At 40.9% G+C, this 25,747-nt stretch overlaps 1 protein-coding gene across 1 annotated transcript; it reads left to right on the top strand.

Moving 5' to 3' along the window:
* Nucleotides 1-935: 935 nt before the first annotated feature.
* abca3b (ATP-binding cassette, sub-family A (ABC1), member 3b) lies at nucleotides 936-24,959 on the top strand. The gene is made up of 31 exons (XM_068335838.1): nucleotides 936-1,198; nucleotides 2,056-2,154; nucleotides 4,209-4,452; nucleotides 8,014-8,141; nucleotides 8,801-8,966; nucleotides 9,502-9,761; nucleotides 9,847-9,963; nucleotides 11,641-11,761; nucleotides 12,769-12,942; nucleotides 13,051-13,232; nucleotides 13,518-13,664; nucleotides 14,274-14,403; nucleotides 14,498-14,652; nucleotides 14,736-14,891; nucleotides 14,990-15,200; nucleotides 15,286-15,436; nucleotides 15,579-15,677; nucleotides 17,064-17,262; nucleotides 17,361-17,667; nucleotides 17,763-18,036; nucleotides 18,533-18,737; nucleotides 18,821-19,040; nucleotides 19,530-19,688; nucleotides 19,896-20,068; nucleotides 20,205-20,339; nucleotides 20,454-20,648; nucleotides 20,813-21,000; nucleotides 21,081-21,251; nucleotides 22,074-22,270; nucleotides 22,404-22,477; nucleotides 22,838-24,959. The coding sequence occupies exons 2-31, from the start codon at nucleotides 2,101-2,103 to the stop codon at nucleotides 22,967-22,969; spliced, it is 5,124 nt and encodes a 1,707-aa protein (XP_068191939.1). The 5' UTR covers nucleotides 936-1,198; nucleotides 2,056-2,100; the 3' UTR covers nucleotides 22,970-24,959.
* Nucleotides 24,960-25,747: the final 788 nt, after the last annotated feature.

Below are 25,747 nucleotides of genomic sequence, written 5' to 3' on the forward strand. Positions count from 1 at the left end.
GTGTGTATTTGTATCAAGATCAAATAAAACAAAAAATACAATGTTCCTTTTATATGCCTTTGTCATGACACAAATGCAGTGAATTTGTAATAGATGTTTTTTTTTTTTAGATTTATTGCTCATTCGTTACTAATTAATTGAAACTACTGTAGATAGTCTGGGCTGATGGTAGTATAATTCTCTTCCCAACTAAACAGTTCTTGAAACAGATGAGAATCGCAAGAAAATTAAAGACAAAAATGTTTCTCCGGGAAAATAGGGTTACCTGAAGCATATCTAGATAGTATGTGTGTTTTGGTTTGGACATTTAAAATAAAGGTTGTATCCAAGAAATCAAACCATACAAGTCAGAATTTCTAGCAGTGTGTGTGTTTTAGTTTGGACTGATGCCGATTGATAATTCTGTAAACTCGGGAGTTTGAAAGATTAAGGTTTATCATAGACTACAAGACTACAATTACAGCTGATTCAATTGCATTGTAGGAAATATGGGATTCAGCTATTTAAAAACTCGAAAAAAATTACATTTTCACTATAGTCACGAAGGTTGCTGCAAGGATTCTTATTTAAATGCATCTTCTGCAGGTACTGAACTGACAGAGCACACCTTTAACGCGAAATAAAAGAAAAAAATCATTAACATCAAGTGACTTGTAGACACTGATTATTGAAATTCTAATGTAGTTTGTAGTTAAATGTTTAATTCAATCGTTCATTAAAAACACGTGGTACCCGTGCGTCTTCTGATTAAATGAATGAAATAATGACAAACGTGGCCGTGTGCACACCGCTGTTAGGACAAAATATCGTAGCAAATAACACTAATCAATTAAAAAATAAAATTCATAATAATGGTAAAACTTGATGTTAGATGTTGAAATCACGTGATACGGTGCTCCAGTCAGATCACGTGACTCGTTTTGTTGACGGTCGTCACTGCGTGTCTTACTGTGAATTCGTGCTTCTCAAGCAAACTGGTGCTATGTAATCGGTTCTGTAGCAGCAGCGAGTCGACAGGGAGCAGACACCATCACCGCCGGTTATGCCAACCAATCCCCCGGAGTTGACGAAGGAAGAAGCACCGCAGTGATGTTATCGTTATCGTCTTAGGACACAAAGGTGGACTCGGTTTCACCTCAAACAGGAAGAGGGATCACATCCCGTGGAGTTTATATGCCGACGCCAGCTGTTAGTTGAGGTAAATTGTTATAATCATGTCATAAAACCCTGTTATGTTATCCACATGAAAGCTTTTAACGTTTAATGCTATATGGAATTTAATAGGGTTGGTGATTCAGCATATTGTAATTTGAAAATACCCATCTTTGTGTAATTTTCTTCATTAGTATTCTTCAGAACCCGTAGGGATTGACGAGCAGGTGTGTTGTCCAATCAGAACGTCTCATGTACTGTAGTGGACCAATCAGACGGGACCAATGCTTTTTACAGTTTAATGGGAAGAAGGTCAAGATTAAGAGGCTTGTTTACGATTATTAGTATTATTTTTAAACTAGAACGTATTATAGGATAGAACTGGTTGTGTGTTTTGTGTAGAAAATGAGGTCTTCTGAATTCATTCGCAACGATAATAGAATAACTGAGCCCTGATACATCGCGAAAGGGACGGAGCTACTCGAAGATGCAGGACACGAGTGTAGATCCACGCAGTCCTGGGTTGATCTCTGATTAGATTACGTGAAACTGGACACCAGTGTCGCTCACACGCTGCTGTGTCTGTAATGTTACGTGACAACATTCTGAAATTAAAATCTCATGATCGTAATCTTGTTTGTGGTCGCCCCAGCTTTTTTTTTTTTTTAAATTGGATTTGAATGCTTCAGCTCATATTCCAGTGGTCTCTGCTCGTTTCTACCTTCATTATGCTTTCATAGTACCAGTTCCTCTTTGTCCTTTATCTTGTGATTAATTCTACCAATCGTTTTGAGAAAAACACAAATATATGTGTGTGGAAACTTTCATCCATATTTTTTCTGTAAGAGTCACTCAGTTTATGTCACAGAGAAACTAAAACTGCTTCTCTTTTTGTGTTTTAAGACACCCAACAAGGCTGACTGGACTCTGTCCTGTCTGGTGTTCACAATGGCCATCGTGCAACAGTTTCGACTGCTGGTGTGGAAAAATTACCTTCAGCAGGTGAGTTGGTGGGAGAAGAACATACACCCAGCACTATGTATTGAAACTGGTTAGTATTGAAATTCAGTGCTGATATTGAAATGCCAGATTATAGCTGCATTCATACAGCAGAAGCCAGAATGTTAGTATTCGTGAAGTTCTAAACTCAAGAGGAATCAAAAGTAGTCTGACTGTAAACTGCCCCGTTTGTTTTCTACAAGTTATGACGCTACCTGTTACAAAATCCCCGAGATAGTCATCCTACGGTTGACGTTTACTCCTGGCTCACACTGTTTAGTTCACGTATACAGTTTATCTAAGAAAGAATTTGTACATTAAACAGTGATATGAACAGTATTGTGCATAATTGTGGTCATAAATATGTGTTGCAACTAATCAGAAATGGAATGGGCTATCTGCTGTACAGCAGGCATACTGTGACGGCATTTCCCCAGCATTTTATCCACTTGCTGCTGTTCCAGTTATTATTTGAGAACAGATGACATTAAGCTGGAAGCAATACTGATCCTTGTGGTTTTTCTTTTCCATCTTGCTGAAGGACCCAGACACAAAATGCATGTTGATCACGTAAACTGCGATAGATTTTGACATTTCTCTCAGAGGTGTTAATATTTTAATGCAGTTATGTTAATGCTTTGACAGAGCAGATTTTTAGCAGAGACCCTGTATTTCTGGGCCATCGTTTTGTTTTGTTTTTCCAATCTTTAAAATGTTTTTTGATATTTTGTTAGAGTCCAGTTTTTGATTGTTATCACTTGGTTTGCTCTTGCTCTTGCATGAAGTCTCATATGAGCAAAATGAACTAGGTGGGGAAAACATCTGTTTTTCATATTGTTAATCCCTTTTATAAATACGTTACAGTAATACAAGATTTGATTCAAATCCTCTGTGGTAACTTGTTTTTTTTAGATAGCTAGACAGATAGACAGACAGGCAGACAGACAGATAGGTACTTTTTTAATAGTGAAGGAAAGTATTTTAATAATATGCTTGAATAAAATGTTTGCTAACATTCATGTTCATGCGAGGTCATTATTGTAAATGAGAAGTTGTTCTCAATTGACCTGATCTTGGTAAAATAAAAATTAAATAAATCAAATAATTTTCTTCGTATCATGGTAATCCTCAAACGATGAAATTCAAAGCATTTGAATTTCTTTGTATGGTCTGAATTAAAAGCTTCACCTTCATCCAGGAGGCTTCCTGTCTTCCTCAGCTCCAGAACAGATGAAGCCTCTTGGATGAGAGGTCAAATGTCTTCAGATTTCAAGAAGTTCAGTTTCTTTTATTTAAGGTTTCCTCATTAAACACAATTATGTCAAAATAATCAATAAGATGAATGATTTCTAGGTTCTACCCTGTTTCTACTGGTAGTGCTTGAGACTTTTACTCCAGTTTAATTTTAAGCCTTCTTGGGCCGTCATCTGTATATGACCTTTGACCCCAAACGCTCTTAGATATTTAGGTCAATATACAACAAGATTATGAGTCGATGCACAGATTTAAACACAACAGTACTCAACTATATTGAAAAACATTTTGAAACCGGTGACAAACGGGGAGAATGTATCTCCTCTGTCTGTAATTATTCCTCCCAGTGATCATCTTGGTTGAGTGTTGAAAAATAAATGTCTGTCCAAGGAACTTTGTACGTAACAGAAGAAGACGATGCATACATATGATTTATTCCAAATTATCTGTGAAATTCTCTCTCTCTCTCTCTTTGATATCAGAATTGTGTGAAAAGAGTAAAACGATGCCCTGATCCACTATTGAAGAAACAATAGTACTTGGCATTGTCATAGTATGTTAAGACTGAAACTTCATTGTGTTAGTTTTCATTTTGTGTCCATTATTCATTTATTACTGCATTTGACTGGAAATTGAAGGCACATCTTCATTTTCACAGAGAATTTTTTGCGATAATGAATATGTTGTCAACCATAGCATACTTTGAGTCTCATTATGTTCTCTGTTTCTACTCTTCCCTGACCTTCCTTCAAAAGCTAGAATGTCTTGAACTTATGGTTTTTTCTTGTCTCTTTGCTGTCTAGAAACGTCAAATCTTGGTGACTCTGGTGGAAATACTCCTACCTCTGCTCTTCTCTGGCATCCTCATTGTGCTACGTCAGAAGGTGCCTTTTAAGGACTTCCCAAATACCACGTTCTATGAGAGCTTCACCGTCGACAGTGTACCCAACATGTTTTCTGGGTTAAAGCTGGCCTACGTGCCCGGTAACTCCACTGCGGTGCATAAGCTGGCAGATCGTGTGAAGTCCAGCCTGACACTCGACTCAGGTTGGTAGAGATTTAACACAAAATGTATGACGGGTTCTTTACAACATTGGTTTATTAAAAATGATTGATGTGGACCAATTATGTCTTAGGAGTTAAATCTGCTGAAAAACTACTTCCGTTGTAAAGTTGTCATGCCAACTGTGAAGCAAATTCCTGATCCTTGGCAACAGTTGCAATGCAGGACAGAGCTGGGAATACAGGTTCTACAAGAAACTGTCCTCCAGAGAGCAAACAGGCCACACCCTGCTCCTGTGTGTGTGTGTGTGTGTGTGTGTGTGTGTGTGTGTGTGTGTGTGTGTGTGTGTGTCTGTGTGTGCGTGTGCGTGTGCGTGTGTCTGTGTGTGAGCTGGCTAACTTAAAAGGTAGAGGTGTGTGATGTGAATCCTCTACAGTAATATATTCATTAATATTTAAACGGTGCTAGAGCTGATGTTATCAAGATTGTCCCACTTGCTGCGGAAACAAGTCAAAACACACGTTCTGAGTCAGTACATTCAATGGCTTGTGTTGTCCAGTACAAGAGACTTCTGTTCATGCGGAGTGAGAATGATCGCGGTGTATTTGCATAATCGCCATCCCAACAGAAAAAAAAAAAAAGTAGCAGGAAACAAGATACAAACACCAGCAGGCTTTTCATCCACATAGTTTAGACCTGGTGTGCAGAAGAAATGGTGGATTGAGATTTAAAAAACGGCTTTAAAAAAATGGTTAATTGCAGTTAAAACATGACAACACAATCAAATTGTTCCACCGTCTCCATGCAAATCACTACACAGAATATGACCGATATGAAATCCGCCGAGAGTCAGCGATCCACGACTGACCTAAACCGGGAGAAGCACCAGCAGGAAAACACTCTGAAAACTGTTGGGCAGCAGAAGCAACAGAGGGCAAGATGTCACGAAACACATGCACGCACACACACACACACACACACACACACACACACACACACACACACACACACACACACACACACACACACACACACACACACACACACACACACACACACACACACACACACACACACACACACACACACACACACACACACACACACACACACGGTTCTTCAGTGTTTTAAGTTTGAGTAGATTTTGACCTGAAACCTGACCATGCCATTGGTATGGATGCTAGGCAGACACTATTATCCAGCTGATTTTATTTTAAATTAACTATTGATGTAAAGCGATTTAAAAAAACCCAACACATTATGTAATTATCATTGTGGACAAAATACAGAGACTATTGATGTGTTATTTTTGGGTACCATCCACACCATGAAGTTGTTTCAGGTCTGTAGAGTTCAGTTCTTTGGGGACCTCACCGTGTTAGGACTCTTATAGCAGCAGTGTGAGGCTGACATTATTAACCATCGGATAAACACATCTATGCTTTGCCGGCTGTGCTACACACAACCTAGTTCAAACATGAATGAAAAATTTAGCTGGTTTGAGCATTTGTGGTGAATGATCAAGACCACCCAAGTGTCACCCTTCCACATGATCACAAACTGACTTTTTGGGGACGTCTATGTTCTTGGAGAATAATAAATTGTAGTTTAAATGCGTTTCAAATTTATATTGAATGAACATAATTGAATTTCAAATGCTCATTTACCTTTACGGGATAGTTAGATGTGGATAATATTTACGTCATTTTGCCAAATTTATGGATAACACCTACAGTGATCAAAGAAAAATGACACAGTAAAATCCACCACATTCACAACGTAACAAAATGGAGGTCATTTTCCAATTTGAACATCTCTAAAGTTTAAAAATTTTGAGGTTATAAAAAATAATTGCAGGTAGCTGAAACTGTACCTGAAACTGTTTGGGGTTTGTTTTTACAACCTACTGAGCTACTTCCTGAAGAAAAGCACCACTAGTCAAACGTCTTGTATATTTAACAAATATGATCCCAAACTAAAGGTTACGCTTTAGGCTGTCACGAGACTGTTGCTTTAGGAGTTGTGACTTTGGGGAACTGAACTTCTGTGGTGGAGGTTTGGGTTCTCTGAGTGTTGCGAAAGTGTTTGTATTATTTCTCGTGGTGGATTGGGAAACATTAGCATATGATCATCACAAATGATATCAAGTGAGACTTTTTATCTTTGAGCATCTCCATAGGCATTTTTCTTATCAAATATGTATTTAATAAATAATGGCAATAATCATTTCCCAGCATTATCTTTGAATCGTAGTACTCATGGGTTATCTTCTATGTTTAGCTAATTGTTTTTAATCCAATATTGAGCTAATTATTTGAGCTTTGGAACTTTTGAACCAAAACTTGTAGCTTATGATTTTAAATATTTATCTTAGCTATCTTATCTTAAACAAATTTGGTTCGTCCTGACTGAATGTTATTCCTCTGCTGTTTGGCTCTCATCCTAAATTACCGGATCTATTTTCTGTAGTCCTTGACTCCTCTTGTATCCGAGGGCACAGTCCAAGGGAAAGTAGTCAGTTATGGAACCACATCCTATAGCTTTTCAGCTAACTGACCAAACAGCACAAGATGTCTGTAGAGATTCCCAGTCATCCAGATCATGGTAGATCTATGTTGAATTAAGTCAACTGGAGTTGTTGTACAAAATTGAAGACATTTTGCCATCGTCACCTAAGAATTTAGCAGTTTACCTCTACAAGCTTCTCCTATAAATCCAGTTGAGTTTTAAACATTGTATTCTCAATAATATCTCAATATTTTAAAATGTTTTATACTTTTTTTTTCCTGAACATAACTTTTTAGATACATAACTTTTTTTTTTTTTTACACATGAATTGAAATCTGATGCCATCTTTTTATTTTAACCTGCCTGTATCTGTAACATGCTTGAATCAAAGGGTTAATAGCTTTCACATAGCTTTTAAGGTACTAATAATTTAGTTGGTTTTCAAACAAGGCAGCTTACATGTGACCAATAGATGTAGTGCATGAATAAACCATACGGTCAGACACCTGTCTGCCCTCGACCCTTGTCCCTCTGTGTTCTCTGTGAGTCTCCATTCACAGGCCAACCTTATGAAACTGGCCCAGATGTTAACCTTGGTTGCTGTGTGTAAAACTTACCTCCTTTATCAGACTTGGAATACCTTCATGCGTGCCTGATTAACAGAATAAAAGACCTACTTTTTTATCAGACTTGAAAATAAGACCAATGTCTATTGTTGTCTTTCTCTCTCTTTCAGACAGTTTCATTTGTGCTTTCTCGTTTTTTATCACGCAGAATTATAGGCATTATTACTTCTCTTATGTGGTCCGGCGTCATATGTGTTTCTCTTTTTATGCCATCTCATATCTGAGTGGGGTTATTCGCTTGTCCTCTGAATATATGACCCGATGTATCAGTGGTATTGGACCCAGAAATCAGGATACTGACAGTATCTTGAGAACTAAGTAACCAAGGTTGAGGGATGAGATTGGAATGAAAACAGACTTTAGTGAGATGCATACCACTCCACAGCTAATGTAATGTTCTGTGTGTGTGTGTTTGTGTGTGTGTGTGTGTGTGTGTGTGTGTGCGTGCGCGCGCGCGCGCTCTCTTTCCAGTGTATGATTTTGAGACAGAGGAGCAGTTGGAGAACTTTGTGAGAAATGACCCTCTTTCGTCACAGCTGCTGGCTGCTGTGGTGTTCGAGCAACCCCTCAGCCTCAGCGATGGATCTCTGCCTTTGAAAGTAAAAGACCACACACACACACACACACACACACACACACACACACACACACACACACACACACACACACACACACACACACACACACACACACACACACACACACACACACACACACATACACAATCATCACAGATGGAGGAGCTGCCATGATTAATCAATGAACCAAGGAGTTGATTGGAACTTTGGCCAACTTTTTTTTTGTATAATCAGTTGCTTCAGTCATTTTTGAAAGAAAAACTATTCAACATTTGCTGCTTTCAGCTTCTTGGGTTTGTGGATTGTGGTAAGGAATGATGTTCCCTCTGGGTTCTGAATAGTGAGTAGAATTGATTGATAATGATTTTTTTTACAGTCCAAATTATTAAATGTGATGTACATCAATATTTTCTCCCAAAGATTATAGTTCTTGTTCCCTTTAATTATGGCACACCGTCCTGGTTCTTACGTCCTCCAAAGATTCCTGTCAGCAGAATTATGCAGAACCTACCTAGCGGTTGAATTTGCATATTTACAATTTTCACAATGAACCGACCCTAGCATGTTCTAAAGGTGATAACAGTTTGGTAATGATCTGAATCAGGATGGAGAATGATTTTTTTTTTAATCCTCTGTGCTCTCTGAGAGTTTTATCATTTCTTTTGTCTTTTCATGTACAGGTGAGCTACCATCTGCGCTTCTCGTTCAGCCCACGCAACGCTCCCATCAAGGAGAAGACGGAGCTGAACCTGAACAGTGACCTGGACTGGCACACACACAGCCTCTTTCCTCTGGTTCAAATACCAGGACCGAGGGAGCAGTATTACAAGGAAGGGGGCACGCCCGGTGAGACCGCCGACCACTTTCTGTTCGACCCTTACTGTCTCTTTCTTCAACAGTTTGTCACCTCAGATGCTTTGATATTCATTCATTCATTCATTCATTCATTCATTCATTCATTCATTCATTCATTCATCAATGGTGTGAGGCAGGGAATAGGCTAAATTTGGGACTGGTTGTCAAACTCAAGCGATGTAATGATGAATGGTGGAATGTGTTGTTGCCCAGCAGGCAATGATCGTGCTTTCCTGAATGATGAGTGTTATTATAATGGAGAGAAAGGTACATTCCCAAAGACATGCCAGCGTAATGTAACTGACATGGTGTTAGGCACACAAGAAAATGTATTTTCAAACCCTCTCTTGCGTTATAACTCTTGACTGTAGCTCTAATTTGGTTCCTTAAAGCCTGTAATCCATTTTAACTTTGGTTTTTGTCTCAGAAACCTTCCATTTTTTTAAGGATTTGGACCCAGATCAATGCTGATTTATGGGTGGTATTGACATGTTATCTTTTGTATTAATGTCTTTTCTTTTTGAAGGTTATTACAGAGAGGCATTCCTGGCTGTACAGCACGCGGTGAACTTAGCCATCATGCGCTCCTACAACGACACTGCAGCCTCTTCTCTGCTGCCGCGGATCAGAGTGCTCCTGTCACGGTTTCCTTACCCCCCTTTTTTATACGACGTCTTCATCCTGGCAATCCAGAACCAACTGCCCTTATTACTGGTGCTCAGCTTTACCTACACCTCCCTCAACATCGTACGAGCGGTGGTGCAGGAGAAGGAGAGGAAGCTCAAGGTGTGTTTGTGTGTTGGTGTTTTATGGGTTGGAACAAAAATAGATAAGCAGATTCTTCATAACCTTTGTTTCCTGTGCATTTCAGGAGTACATGAGAATGATGGGTCTCAGCAACTGGCTCCACTGGAGCGCCTGGTTCCTCATGTTCTTCCTCTTCCTCTCCATTTCAGTCTTTTTTGTCACTCTGCTCCTCTGTATTCAGGTCAGTTTACAGTCATTGTTACATGAGTCGCATTCCAGTCCAAAATGCCTTTCCTGCTTGTTCAAACAGTGTCTTAGATAAGTAGAGATACACGCTGTGTATAGTAGTGTTTTTGGTGGAATGTGTTACTAACATATGTAAATACATACTTATACATATATGCATATGTATACAATTTTCAGTTTATTTTCTTCTTTCCAGGCATGTTATTACAACAGATTTTACTTTCATCATTGTAGAAACATCAGCAACATCACCCGAAAAGAAAAAAAAGGGTTGACGGGTAGAAGCCATTGGCTTGTGAAGTTCCCGTCCCCCTAAATCAACAACATCTCTCTCATTACAGCACATTGTCAATTAATACATACTTTGCATGTCACAAATCAAATTCAATTATTTTATTCTGATACGCTGTTGTTTTGATCCATCCATTTAGTCCAATAGGCGTGCTTCTTTGCTCACCTAGTCATAACATCTTGCAAGTGCCCAATTTCTGCACAGAGGTTGTAGTGACATTTGTTTCACAGAATTAACAACATGAAGTTTATCTCGCCAAAACAGTGCAGTCCTTTAACCATCATTTGCGTCAGAAATATAACCTTGCAAAATCTTGTTTTTAAATGCTTTTTTAAAGGCAGTTAGAGTTAATGCGTTAATGCGTTCCAGGAATCACACGCAATCAATGAACTCCGCGATAGAGCAACGAACTATTTATCTTATTATTTACAGTAATTTAAATGTTTATGACCCTCCCCATACTGATATTAAACCACCGTCTACCTGTATTACCTTTTCCCACACTCTTATCGACTGTTTAAAACACTTTTGTGTCTCACGGAAGTCCGAGACTCACGGAATGGAGCGCACTTCCGGATGCCGTCAGCCAATAGAATGCTTGTACGGTATCATGTGACTGCCTACCAAAAATCCACGATGAGGTGAAGTTGCGAGCGTTGATGCATGAATGTGCGAGGACGCACTTTATATCTATGTATACATATATGTAAATATACTGTACAAATAAAAGGTAGCTTTAGATTTACTTTGTGTGAAAATATCCAGCTAAGCTGTAGCTCCAAGCAATTCTTCATCACAAACAAAAACATGCAGACACACACACACACACACACACACACACACACACACACACACACACACACACACACACACACACACACACACACACACACACACACACACACACACACACACACACACACACACACACACAAAAGGGGCTTGTTAACAAGCAGGTGATGGGTTAGAGCGGTGGGCAGCTCCTTTCTGCTGCACCCCAATAATCAACTTGCTCAGGGGCACCTTGGCAGTGCTCAGGAGGTGAATTGGCACCTGTCTCACACTATAAACATTTTGTCAACATGGGCCTTGAACCGACCACCCTCCGGTCCCCAGCCTAAGACCTGGTGGACAGCCTCAGCCAAGAGGAAAGGCTGGAAAACTGAATTTAGCTGTAAAGGAAATGGAGATAGGAAGCAAAGCATAACTATGTCAGTGTACAGTAATATGTACTCCATAATAATAACATGTTTGTCTTTATTGAGTGTAGTTTAGTTGTGATAGTCACCCTCTAGAAGTGCAGGTGTTGATTATTGGTTTTCAGACCATAGTTGTGCCTCAGCATGTTGTAACTCTCTATTCTCTGCCTGTTATTTTTAGGTGAGCCCTAACGGAGCGGTGCTGACCTACAGCGACCCCACGCTGGTCTTTGTTTTCCTGCTTGTCTTCACCATCACCACCATCAGCTTCAGTTTCATGATCAGTACCTTCTTCTCTCGTGGTACGTTTCTGATCGACACTGCTGTATCGTAATCAGCCTCTTGCTTTGTGATCTCAGACGTACGTACTGTATATCAAAGTGTCTGCCTTTAGTTTTACTTCCTCTTACCTAGTCCGAAGCATAAAAGCAGCAGTTAAAGGTACATCACCTACAAGAACATGTTAAAACTGTTTAAAAGGTTTTTGTTGTGTGGTATCTTTTAAACAGAATTGTCTCATTTTTTTGAGAATACTGTGTTAATGGTGTGGGTGTGCTACTGCCCCCCTCTGGTGGTAGGACTCCAGGTGCAGGATAAACAAGGGAAAAACATGTTTTGTGACAAAATGAGGATCTTATGTATCAGTTGATTAAAAAATGAATTAATGACTGTTTGAATAGTTGAAAGTCGAAGCATATCCTGAGAACACAAACATTTTACTGTCTGGTTCTGCCACAAATTTCCTGTTTAGTTCATTGTAAGGAACATTTCAATGATAATGGGAGCCGTCATAATTAAACAGATCAATCGTGTGTCGATTTTCATCTTGTAAATCTAACTAATCAAGTGAGCATTACAGAATGGGTATCATCAAGACCCAAACAGTTTTAGTGTATTCCTTTGTTGTGAGAAGGAGGTGTCTTTTTTTAAGGAGTTGCCCTGCTCTTTTCATCTGCCTGCCTTCTTGATTATTTCACAGCCTGGTCTGTGTTTGTCCCATAGATACTCACTCATCTCTCATTTGTCCTCCTTCATCGCCCTCTGAACAACACTCAGACCTTTTTATTCAATCATTGAAATGGGTTTTAGAGTAAAAACATTTCTCAATTTTGTCTCTTGTTGGGTCTGAAAAAGCTTCTCATGTTGAAACAAATGTCTTTTTTAGCTGTGACAACATTTACAGTTAAATGGGCTGTAAGAGCTGCTTTCTGTATATTTGTAACATCTGAAATGATTTAAGGCTCTGTACTTTTTTCTTTTGTTCAGCATCCCCTCCACTTCTCATTCTTGTTCTTCCGTTTAACTCCAGCAAACGTGGCAGCAGCGGCTGGTGGCTTCATCTATTTCATGAGCTACTTGCCTTATTTGTTCCTGTGGCCACGCTACGACATTCTGAGCCACAGCCAGAAAGTATTGTCCTGTCTCATTTCCAACGTGGCCATGGCCATGGGATCTCAACTTATTGGAATGTTTGAAGGCAAAGGTGAAACTTCAGATCTTGGTCATGAGAGCAATGATCAGTGTTTCTGTTCTTTTCCTTGCACAGGCTTTAAAATGATTTTCTTAATCTGCTCCCTGTCCACCCTGGTAGGTACGGGAATTCAGTGGTCGAATATTTTTAGCCCTGTGACGGTGGATGATGACTTCTCATTAGCTCAAGTGTTGGCCCTGCTGCTGTTTGACGCTGTGCTGTATGGGCTGGTGGCCTGGTATGTGGAGGCGGTGTTTCCTGGGGAGTACGGAGTGCCTCTACCATCTTATTTCTTTCTATTGGTAGGATTCACAGCTGCCCCTTAAGACACACACACACACACACACACACACACACACACACACACACACACACACACACACACACACACACACACACACACACACACACACACACACACACACACACACACACACACACACACACACACACACACACACACACACACACACACACACACAGTAATATTTTGCAGTAATATTTAAAAAACGAAATTAAATGAAATGAAATTTCCCAGTTGGGAAAGTACATTTGTCTGTTCCTTACCTCAGTTCTCTTACTTGCAGCCTTCATACTGGTGCAGCAGTCCTCGCGTGGCTTTGTTGAGCGAGAAAGAGGATGAGGAGGATGCAGAAAAGGCCCTGAAAGGGGAGTTTATAGAGGAAGAACCAAGTGGACTTGTCTCCGGGGTCAAGATCAAACACCTCGCCAAGGTGAGAAGCAAAAATGGACACAATGAGCTTTTTGGGTCTCCTGTCGTCTTCCTGTAAAGATGTTCGGACGGGGTAAAATTAGACATTTTGCAGATCGGAATCACGTCTCATTCATATGTGGAAATAAATCTGATGTGAATCAGATTTGTGTAATTACACCTTTATCCATGTGGACATACGAGATATTTGGTGAGTGTTGCAATAAGGGCTCTCCTCTTTCTCTTCTGGCTTAACATGAGACCAGGATTTTGCTCAACTCTAAAATTTCTTTGGAAGGCAGTAATTTTAAATAGTTAGCCAAATGAGTTCTTTGTAAAAAGCACTGCTTTCATTTCTAGCCTTTTGTGGGTCAAAGCTGTCTGTCAATATGCCTGCAGGATGTTTCCCTTAGTGCTAACCTTTACAAATGCAGATGATGTTTATGGATGGATGTAAGAAAATGGTAAAAAACAAGAACAAAAAAATCGAATATAGGCAACAAATCCGAATTGGGTATCTGGACCTGTACTGTACAAAAAAACAGCTAAGGTGGAGTAAGGTTAATGAAGGTTACTCTGTGTCACACGTTTATTGCTGCATGTTAATATTCTGGGCTGTTGTATTTTACAGGAGTTCAGTGTAGGCAAAAAGACGCGGCACGCTGTGAGGGACCTGACGCTGAACATGTTCGAGGGGCAGATTACGGTGCTGCTGGGACACAATGGCGCTGGGAAGACCACCACCCTGTCTATGCTGACAGGTGAGCAGCTTGAACACACAAGCACACACACCACACACGGACACTTTGCAAACAGTCTTAACTCAAAAAATTCAATCTGTTCTTGCGGTTGTAGGGTTGTTTCCCCCCACCAGTGGCAGGGCCTACATCAATGGTTTCGACATCTGTCAGGACATGGCTCTGATCCGCCGTAGTCTGGGACTCTGTCCTCAGCACGATGTGCTGTTTGATAACCTGACAGTCAGGGAGCACCTGCTCTTCTACGCACAGGTACTCACTCACGCAGTGTGTACGTCTCTGTGTAGACCTGGGTTCATGGCTTTACTTCAGGTTTTGATGTGCTTGATATCCAGCTGAAAGGTTACTCCAAAGAAAAGATTCCAGATGAGGTGGATCGGATTATCCGTATCCTGAACCTTGAAGACAAGCGTAAAGCTCGCTCCAAGACCCTCTCTGGTGGCATGAAGAGAAAACTCTCTATTGGCATTGCCCTTATTGGAGACTGCAAGGTACAGAATGTCTCAGCCATTGCTCCGTGTCCTATTTGTTCCATACATGCTTTGTGTTAACATCATCAAATCTAACCTCTAAAATCTGTCTATCCCAGGTTGTGATGTTAGATGAGCCCACATCAGGTATGGACCCATCGGCTCGACGGGCCACCTGGGATCTCCTGCAAGGGGAGAAACACGGCCGCACCATCCTGCTCACCACACACTTCATGGATGAGGCCGACCTCCTCGGCGACCGCATTGCCATCATGGCGGGAGGAGAGCTGCAGTGCTGCGGGTCTCCTCTGTTCCTTAAGAACAAGTATGGTGAGTGGAGAATGGACCAGTACGAGGCTTTGACAGTAAAATGTAAGTCGTCCAGAATATACCCATGGCCCTGTCTGCTCAATAGGTGCTGGTTACCACATGGTGATTGTGAAGGATGCGCTTTGTAACGTGTCTGAGATCACCCGCCTCGTCCACATGTATGTTCCTAATGCCACACTGGAGAGTAGCGCTGGGGCGGAGCTGTCGTACATCTTGCCCAAAGAAAGCACCAATAGGTGAGTCATTCAGGTCTTTGTAATAAAGTGGTGTCAAGGAAGGAGAGAGACCGTCGATCAGATGCAGCTGAAGGAGTATATTTACCACATTAATGCTCCATGTCGATGTCTTTTTCAATCTTGATGCTCGTTGTTCTGTCAGGTTTGAGCTGCTGTTTGCTGAGCTGGAGATGAACAGAGAGAAGCTGGGCATCGCCAGCTACGGAGCTTCTGTGACCACAATGGAGGAGGTGTTCCTCAGGTAGGCTACATGTTACATAGTGTGTGAGGTTTCAAGTCTTAATTCTCATGGAGTTTCAATTTTGCACAGATTTAAGGCAGCATACTGATAGAAATATATGTCGAAGTTAGGATATTTCACTACAAAGTGTTCTGTGTACTATTACAACTTAAAAGAATGAATTACTTTCAGTTTGTTTGCATTGACATCAGCGCTACGTCTCATATATCTCTTCTCATTTACATCTCAGCTGCCTGCTGTTTACTGAACCGTTATTTCTGCTTCTTTCTTGGGCTGTGATGATGACCTAAAGATAGCTACCACAAACTTCACATGCAACTATTAATAATTGTAGCTGCCAGCACTTTTCATCCTCATTATTATAAGACATACTAAGTGTTCATCAATGTTTTCTGTCCAGAAATGTTGTCTTCAAACATCAAACACAGCACCAAGAAAAGCTGTTTGAAGATTTTGCTAATTTTTAGCAAAAGTAGAAGAGAGAAAGTTATTGCTGCAGTGTTATTTTTATTCTAAGCTTTAATAACTGATGGTCATTTCTAGATATCTAAATCCTCTGGTCCTGATGTATTGGTATTGTAAGTTTTAATGAAGTAGATGTGTTCCCATTAGTTTGTATGTTTATAAGGACCTATGAAATGTTGGTGTGCATCAGATTAAAAGGAATTATGCCAGTTTAAATTTTTTCACTTTCTTGACTACTGACAGGACTTTTATTTTTACAACAGTTCAGTCTCAATTCATCATGCATGAACTACCAGATGGATTTTGATGTAGTTGAAACTTGGTGAAACACTTTTCCCACCAGTTTTTCAATATTGAGACAGGGCTTTTAACATATTACCTTGAAAATGGAAAACTATGCACTCTCTACGGTGCCCTTTGTGTTTTTTTCCCCTCCATTTGTCCAATTTTGTTATCCCATTCCACAGATAAAAGGTCTAAAATAGACGATGTAAGAACCTCATAAAGGAAGAATATATATGATAATATGAGGGTGTCTAATATAGTTGGATCTGCGGCTCTGTGGAAGCGCCTCCATGAGGTGGATTCACCATTAACTTAATTGTAAGGGCCTGAAATAGCCTGATTCGTGAGCAGCCCTGTCTTTCTTCACGGAGCTGCTCAAAGGAGACAAAATGGGATTTCAGTCTTGTCATCAAAAGTACACTATGTACTGTACTGCCAACTTAGTTTTTCAGTTTGCAGATATTTTTCTTCCTGGAATGACATTTTAAGAACTTCAGGATTTGTTTTGGGTTTTTTTGCTTTACCCCAATTTCAGCAACATCTGAAATTCAGCAAAACAACATTTTGCTGTATCTGTTTGTGCCTGTATTCAGTAACACGATGGATCGACCCTTTATGATTGATTTGTGTGTCCAGAGTTGGAAAGCTGGTGGATTCTAGTTTGGACATCGAAGCGATCCAGCTGCCAGCTCTGCAGTACCAACACGAGCGGCGATCCCATGACTGGACCGCAGATGATTCCAGCAGTATGAGCGGCATGACCGACGTGACGGACTTTACCGACAGCGGCACACTCATCTCAGAGGATTGCTCCAACATCAAGCTGAACACCGGGGTGAGATCCCAGGAGGAAACATCAAGGTTGTTGCCTTTTTTCTTTATGTAGTTGTTACTGCTCACAATTTTTTGTATTCCTTTCCTCTCCCTTTTCAGGTCAGACTGCAGCTGCAGCAGTTCTATGCCATGTTCCTGAAGAGGGCGCTGTACAGTTGGAGAAACTGGAAGGTGATGGTGGCTCAGTTCCTGGTGCCTTTAATCTTCACAGTGGTGGCCTTAGTCGTTGCACGCACCCTTCCTAGCGACAAGAGCAGTCCGTACCTGAGGCTGGCGCTAAAGCGTTACGGTCCCACTAAGGTCCCCGTGGCTCTGCAACACACAACGGGGCCCCTGGCCGCTGCGCTGGCAGATGCATACAGTTCACAGCTGCCTGCCCAGCTGGGCCAGGTAGTCAGCGTCCCGGGTAAGATCACCGACGGACTCCAGGACGTGGCTTTGCTTGCTAGTAGGCTTAATCTTTACTGACCTGTCGTTCCTGTTTCTCCTGCTTCCCGACAGACTTCACAGATTACGTCCTGACACAGGCGGAGGAAGAAGGCGGTAGTTTTAACGAGCGCTGTGTGGTCGGTGCTACTTTCCTTGGCAGCAGCAGTCAGTTTGCAGAAGCAACAGCTTACTTCAACAACGAGGGCTACCATACACCTGCCACAGCGCTCATGTTGGTGGACAATGCCCTGTTCAAGTTTATAGCAGGGCCAAACGCTTCCATCGAGACGGGCAATTACCCCATGCCACGCAACATGTCTGAAATGGCCTGGAGTCAGCTCACACAGTGAGTTTAATGTCAAGGTTTGGTGAACAGTCTGCAGTCACACTGAATGCGACGTGAATGCATCGTGATACGTAAAGTGTTCTCATGGGATCTTTGCTTCACTCATCCTAGTGAGATGTGGGGGGTTTTTTTTTGTAAAACATATCAGCGATGTTGACGTGTGACTGATTTCTAGAAGCTGGTATCTGTAACTTAATTCTCCTCTGATCAGTCATGACTGGAAATGTTGAATATGCCCCTCTCCATTCACCTATTTTTGTGTTACTCCAATTATACTAAGAGACTTAATATATTCAAGTACACACATAATGTTGCTACTTTACAGGAAAGGTTGGCTTTTAAAGTCATTAAGTGTAATATCACCGTCAGTAACAATTCTTTCTGATTTATTGTGGTTTACAATAAGTCCTCGTCTCTCCAAGTCCCCAAATCTTCCTCTTATAATTAACCTCTTTTTTTCCCTCCCTTTCTGCTCATTATTTCCCTCCCTCTGTAGGGGAAAGACTGGCTTTGCCATTGCCATCAACCTGATGTACGGTATGGCCTCGCTGTCGAGCACCTTTGCTCTGCTGCTTGTAACAGAGTCCACCATCAAGTCCAAGCATGTGCAGCAGGTCAGCGGCGTCTACCTGACTAACTTCTGGTTTTCTGCCCTTCTGTGGGACCTGGTCAACTTCCTGCTGCCCTGCCTCCTCATGCTGGTCAGTATGACTTCTAATATGACTTATTAGGGGGAGAATACGGTATGGATTGAATTAATGGTCGTGTTTTACCGTCTCTCTAGGTGGTATTCCAGTCATTTGGGGTCAAGGCCTTCACAGACGACAACCACCTGGTCGATGTGTTGTTGCTGTTCCTGCTGTACGGCTGGGCTGTTGTGCCTCTTATGTATTTGCTCAGTTTCCTCTTCTCTTCTGCTGCCACTGCCTACACCCGCCTCACCATCTTCAACATGATCTCTGGAACAGCTACATTTCTAGCTGTCACCATCATGACCATCCCAGGTGAAAAAGGAGATGCAGACTACGGTCATTTTAGGACTGTTCCACATTTTTAAATAGCTGTTGACAAGGAAAACACTCCACATGGTTGTTTTCAAACTAGCCCTGGTCAATCTACGTTCTTGCATAGATTTCTAGGGGTTATATGTTGGTTACTTGTTGCTCATTCACTGCAATCAGGAAATAGTAGGGAAAAAACACACCACCATAGTCCTATAATATATGAATATGTAAATTCCTTAAAAATGCTTTCCTGGTTTTAATCTCCTCCAGGGAGGGAATGTTTTGCTGCCATCTGAGACGTGATTGATGTCCAAAGGAACAACACTTTAGGTTTTGTTGGTGATCTGGAACTAGAATGATTAGGGGCTGTTCCAACACTTCTGTTTCTATCTTTATGGGTTTAACTAAGATGTGAATCACTGATGGACATGTGGTTTGAATAGAAGACAGTGAAATAATGATGTCTTTTCTTATGAATTCCTTCTCCAGAGTTGCAGCTGCAGCATCTATCACACCTACTGGATAAGGTGTTCCTGATCTTTCCTAACTACTGCCTGGGCATGTCCTTCAGCCAGTTTTACCAAAACTATGAATTCCTCTCATTTTGCCCGACCAGTATACTCAGCAAAGCAGCGTGCAAGTACCTCAGTAAGTACTGCCTGGATGGAGCCTCAGAGGGCAGATGTCATTTAAATCGTGATGAATATTCAATCATGACATAAAAAAAAGTTGTGTGTCCATTTAACTGTATTTAATTTAACTTCTTTAACTTCATTTTTTACTGTTTTTTTCTCTAAACCATTACTTCTTGTCCTGATATGATGTAACACAGATCATTTGTTTTTGTGCTTCCAGACATAACGTACCAGAATGACTACTTCTCCATGTCGGAACCTGGCGTGGGACGTTTCCTCGTGGCCTTCTCAGTGCAGGGTGTCGTCTTCATTATTCTCCTGTTTGTCATTGAGCTGCAGTTTGTCCACACGCTGCGCCGACTCCTGGCCTCTCTGGGCAGCAGACGCAAACATGTCAGTGAAATTTGAGAGCAGTCAACACAGCAGCGTTAAACCTACACCCGTGGATGTGCATCCCTGTGGCAGTGGGTCAACAGCCCCACTGTTTGTGGTTGATTTCCTTTCTATTATGCTTCTATATGTGCATTAGATTCCTCTAGTAGAAGGTGCAGCCCTGCTTCCAGAGGATAGGGATGTGGCCGAAGAGAGGAAGAAGGTCCTGGAATGTCAGCCTGCAGTAGAGTCTATGATCGGTAGCCCCCTCATCCTGAAGGAGCTCAGCAAAGTAAGGAGCACAGGGATTGAATTCATTGTGTCTGAAGGGTTTGGAGTCTCAATGAATAAGTAAGAGTCTGTGTGAGATGTAAGGATACACACTGATGTTATCTTTCCCTCTCAGATCTATAACAGCGGGGAGCCTCTTCTGGCTGTGGACAGGATCTGTCTGGCCGTAGGAAAAGGAGAGTGTTTCGGCCTCCTGGGTTTCAACGGAGCTGGCAAGACGACAACCTTTAAGATGCTGACAGGTGATGAGAGTGTCACCTCTGGAGACGCCTACATCGATGGATACAGCATCTTGAGGGACATTAAGAAGGTGGGTGCAGGAGGTGAAGGGAAAGGACATTCAACACAAAACCGAAAGATAAATTGTTTTCAGTAGTTCAACGTTTGGATGTTAGTTCAGGACGTCTTCAGTGCAGAGCTGCGAGCTTTTCAAAAGCACAAAATCTGAAACGAGAATTCGTCTCTGGGTCGCAGGTGCAGCAGCGCATCGGCTACTGCCCTCAGTTTGATGCCGTGTTGGATCACATGACAGGAAGGGAAACTCTGAGTATGTATGCCAGGCTCAGAGGGATTCCAGAGAAGTACGTGTCAGGTTGTGTGGAGAACGTCTTGAGGTCTCTGCTGCTGGAGCCTCATGCTGATAAGCTGGTCCGCAGCTACAGGTGAGTGGACTGAAACACAACAGCGCTCTTCCTAACTGATCGTATTTGTGATAATAACGCTTCACCATACATGTATGCAGTGGGGGTAACAAGCGGAAGCTGAGCGCAGGCATGGCTCTGATAGGTGGGCCTCCAGTCATCTTCTTGGATGAGCCTTCCACTGGGATGGACCCTGTTGCCAGGAGGCTGCTGTGGGACGCTGTTACGCGCACAAGGGAGTCTGGGAAGGCCATAATAATCACTTCTCATAGGTGAGCTTCATAGTACATGTTGGGTACTGGATATGACAGGAGGAAATCTCTTCCAGCATTATGCTCTCTTCCTCCTCCTACAGACTTACCACTGATACCCAAGTTACAGCTGTGTTTATCACTTTGCAGAACAGCATTCCAAAAAAATCTGTGTCTTATCTAGACGGCTTTGACAGGAGCAGACTTGTCTTGTCCCATTGGGTCAGACCATGGAGCTCTTGTTTAAATTTAGGCCTTAATAGAAACAAGTGCTTCTGAACAAAAGCTGGCATTTCGGCCTGGTTTGGTAAATAGTCTTATATAAAAGACACATGTTCCAAAAAGTTTATTATTTTCAAAAAAAGCTGATTATGTTATAATTATTTTGTGTTGTATGCATTGAGCTGTTCCACCTGTTTTTGATTTGGTTAATTTAAAAACCTGGTAATTTATTTGCCAATAAATCACTTATACAATCGGGTTTAAATAATATTTATCATAAGTAGAATTAGTGTCGGCCATTTGTCTCCAAAAAACACTTCCTTTAGATTATTGTCGATGAAGTAGACCACACGGTCAAAGCTTGTCAAATAACAATCACTGACTAAACTGTACATTCATGATTCTTCCTTCCTACTGATCCAAACAAACAAAAAGTTAAGGAGCCAATAATGAATTGGAAAAGTACAAGTTCTGTTTAAAACATTTTCAGATGTGGGTCGATAGTGTCAGTCATACAACTTAGTTTCTAAAATTCTGTGATTACCTACTTTAATGCACTTGAAAAAAAAAACTATAAGATGTGTACATTTTGTCCCTGTCTCCTTGATATGTCCTCACCAGTATGGAGGAGTGTGAGGCCCTGTGCACTAGGCTAGCAGTGATGGTCAACGGTCAGTTCAAGTGCCTCGGGAGTCCTCAGCACCTGAAGAGCAAGTTTGGCAGCGGCTACACGCTGCTGGCTAAAGTCAACGCTGAGGCTGAGCTGGAGGTCAGCGACCTGCAGCTATTTAAAGACTTCATTGAAAGTACATTTCCAGGTCAGAGTCTCAAGTCTTAAAATTTACAGTCAAAACTATAAATATTAATAGTCACTATTAATATTACAGTATATAAAATATTAACATTAATTTAAACAGAGAATCTAACTGTGAGACCTTTTTTCCACCCCAGGGAGTCAACTAAAGGATGAGCACCAGGGAATGGTGCACTATCATCTGACTGACAAAACACTTACCTGGGCCCAGGTAACTGATTTTATTCTCTAGCACACTAGCCACACTCTAGCCTGTCTGTCTGTGTTAGAGCTCCACCTAGTGGACAAACTAGTGCGCTTTATTGTAAATATTCTAAGTGATTTAGATCAGAGGTGAGTTCTCTTCTCAATTTTTGTTATTTGTAAATCTTGTTTAAATGTTTTATTGTTAAAGAAATGAGGATTGCAAAAGTAGGCGGTCTTAGATTGAAAAGGAAATGCACTGCCATTTTTTTTGTCATCACCATGGCAGAAGTAAAGTTTATTTATTCATAATTTTGATTAAAGATATGGCTTTAACACTAGAGCTGTCCTCTTGTTTGATTCCGGTCTGTTCTCCGCTCCATTGTAGGTGTTTGGTACTCTAGAGGCAGCCAAAGACAAGTACCACATTGGGGACTACTGTGTGAGCCAAATATCACTGGAACAGGTATTCCTCAGCTTCGCCCAGTTCCAGCACTGCAAAGACAACGGGAGGAAGTAGAATGAGCAAGGAGTTCCACGGGAGTTCCAATCCGTCCACTTATTGTTGGTTCTGTGCTGTGTGTTTGCATATGTGTGTGTGTGTGTGTGTGTGTCTACTGTACAATGGAACTGAGTACAAGGACTTGCCTTGGTTAGACAGCAGATATGTCCCCAGGTTGGAGCAGAATATGTTGATCTAACACACACACACACACACACACACACACACACACACACACACACACACACACACACACACACACACACACACACACACACACACACACACACACACACACACACACACACACACACACACACACACACACACACACCCAACACATGGGACCAGTTGCTGAGTATCCAGTAACATGCCTGTCTCCTGCTGCTTCATTGTCAGTGTGTCTTTTTTGGGTGAGTTATGCCTTTGTTGTCGTCGTGTTGAGATGAAAAAGTAGACACGAGGAGAATTACTTGTTGATTCTACCAAGAAAGGAAGCGAGCTCCAAACTGTTTTAGAGAAGTCAAAGACAATGATACGATCACTACTATCGAGTGTGTGATGGGGTTGGTGTGTGTGTGTGCTTTGTCTGGTTATTTTATTTTATTACTGGATTGTGTTTCCAAGACGTTTTTGCTTTTGTCATGATCAGAGAATGAACCACTCCATTTTTTGCACTCGTGAAACAGTCGTACACCTTTTGCGCCTTATCTAACTAATAATGGTCCATGTTTCTTTATATTGCTTTGAAGAAAAACGCCTATTCATGTTATTGCCCAGTGTAAATAATGAGATTTTTCATGGTACTAAAAATCATTTACTCACTCAGACCACAGCAGAACATTTAGTCATTTTGAAGACTGTTTTTGGTGCAGTAATGAATGAATGCATGCTTAGAACAGGATTTACAGAATGCATGATACCGAGAGAGCAGAGAGCTTCTAGCCTTCATAGCAAAATGGCCCTTATCACTGATTAATTCACAGAAGACAATATAAGCCTCCAGATAAGTCCTGTGGGCCAACTGATCTGTTTTATTTGTCAATCAGGATATGGCATCAGTGTGTTTTCATGTGGAAATTCCATGATTGTAGTTTTATGTGTGGCAATGGAACAGAATTCCTCCTGACTAAATGAAACAGTGGTGTGAGGGTTCTTGAACCTTGAAAGCAAGAAATGTTTGTGCAGCAGATAAACATTTACTGGTGTCTCACCTTTATGTTAGTGCTGCTCCTTCATTGAACACCAGGAATGCAATAAAATCACTTTGCGATGGTATGAATAGTCAAACATGAATTAATACCTCGTGCACAAACAGATGCCTTCTTCTGAGGAACAACAATCGGTGCATTACTTATTCCTCAGTCCTCGAATCGTTCAGGATGTGCCCAATGAGGCTTTTTCTCCAAGCTTTGTTTAAAAAGAGACATTTATTCTATAGGAACATTTCAGATTACATTTGAACTATCCAGGGAAAATAATTCCCCCATTTTGTGAATAAAGATATTCTACTCCTATTCCTTATAAATTCACTTGACAACAAGAAAGATGAATGGTTTTGCTGTCTCATATAAAAGGAAGAAATACCCACAGCAGTCAGATTCATTAGACTGACAGCACTCCGTCACCAAATGTGTGTTAGAAAAGAAGAACTGACATTCCTGAAAAACACAGATGTATGACTTTTAATTTTGAACTGGTTTAATCTCTTAATTTTGACTTTTGTTACATTTTTTTGTGTGTTTGCACAATTTCTGTCTCATTACAGGACACGTATGAGCTGAATCATTTGCAATGTTAGATGTGTAGTTTAAGGAACAATGAAATGTTTTGCACTGCTGATACGAAAGGATTGAGTTTTGCTGAAATACAGTGTCTTGTATTTAAAAAAGGGAATTTATGTCATTCTAATTGTGTACCGTCTTCTCCATGACACTGATGTTGTCAACTATAAATGTGTTGCTATTCTTTTTAAATTAAATAATGCTCTATGCAAATGGAAAAGGAACAGAGCCTTATCTCATTTTTTACATCTGTACCAATAAAAATGTGGGCATGCCATGCCTTGTCATTGTACTCAGTGTACACGCACACACACACACACACACACACACACACACACACGCGCGCGCAAACCCTCACACAATGAGATGCTTGTACATATGAAACAGGAACTGTACACAGGCTCCAAGCTGACATGTGTAATTATCTTGTATAATTATCGTGTAATTATCTTGTTATTCAGGTGTCACAGAGTGCCGCATATTCTAGTGTCTGTCCTGATAATAATGAGATACACCTAAACCATTCTAGAAATTTTAAACAGGGACCCAACATTTTGCTTTAAGATTTTTATTTGAGTTTGAAACCTACCTTCTAGTTTCATAAGTACTGTCGATGGTGAGATGTTTTTTGGCATTTAGTTTGAGAAACTGATATGAATAAATATTAATCTAAACATATTTTTAAAAAGTGTAATTTACATGTGTTCTGTGACTTAATGCCACTGTGGGAGTGGTTTTCTGATCTAGCCTAGAATGTCTAGATTGTGTCCATAACATTTTGAGGCATGTAATCCTACTCTCTCTCTGCTGTATTTTCTGTCACCTCAAAATATATGACAAAGGTTGTAACCAGAATAAATTATACTCATGATAAAACAAACAAACAATCATTTTAAACAAATTATTGTTCAGACTTGTTAGTTGTTGTTTTTTGTGATGGTCAAACATGCTGTGTGAGCAATATCTGAGTGTATTTAATCATACAAAGGTAGAGGAAATATAGTTCAGATAT

Source organism: Antennarius striatus, chromosome 16 (genome assembly GCF_040054535.1).
Source record: "Antennarius striatus isolate MH-2024 chromosome 16, ASM4005453v1, whole genome shotgun sequence".
NCBI lineage: Eukaryota > Metazoa > Chordata > Actinopteri > Lophiiformes > Antennariidae > Antennarius > Antennarius striatus.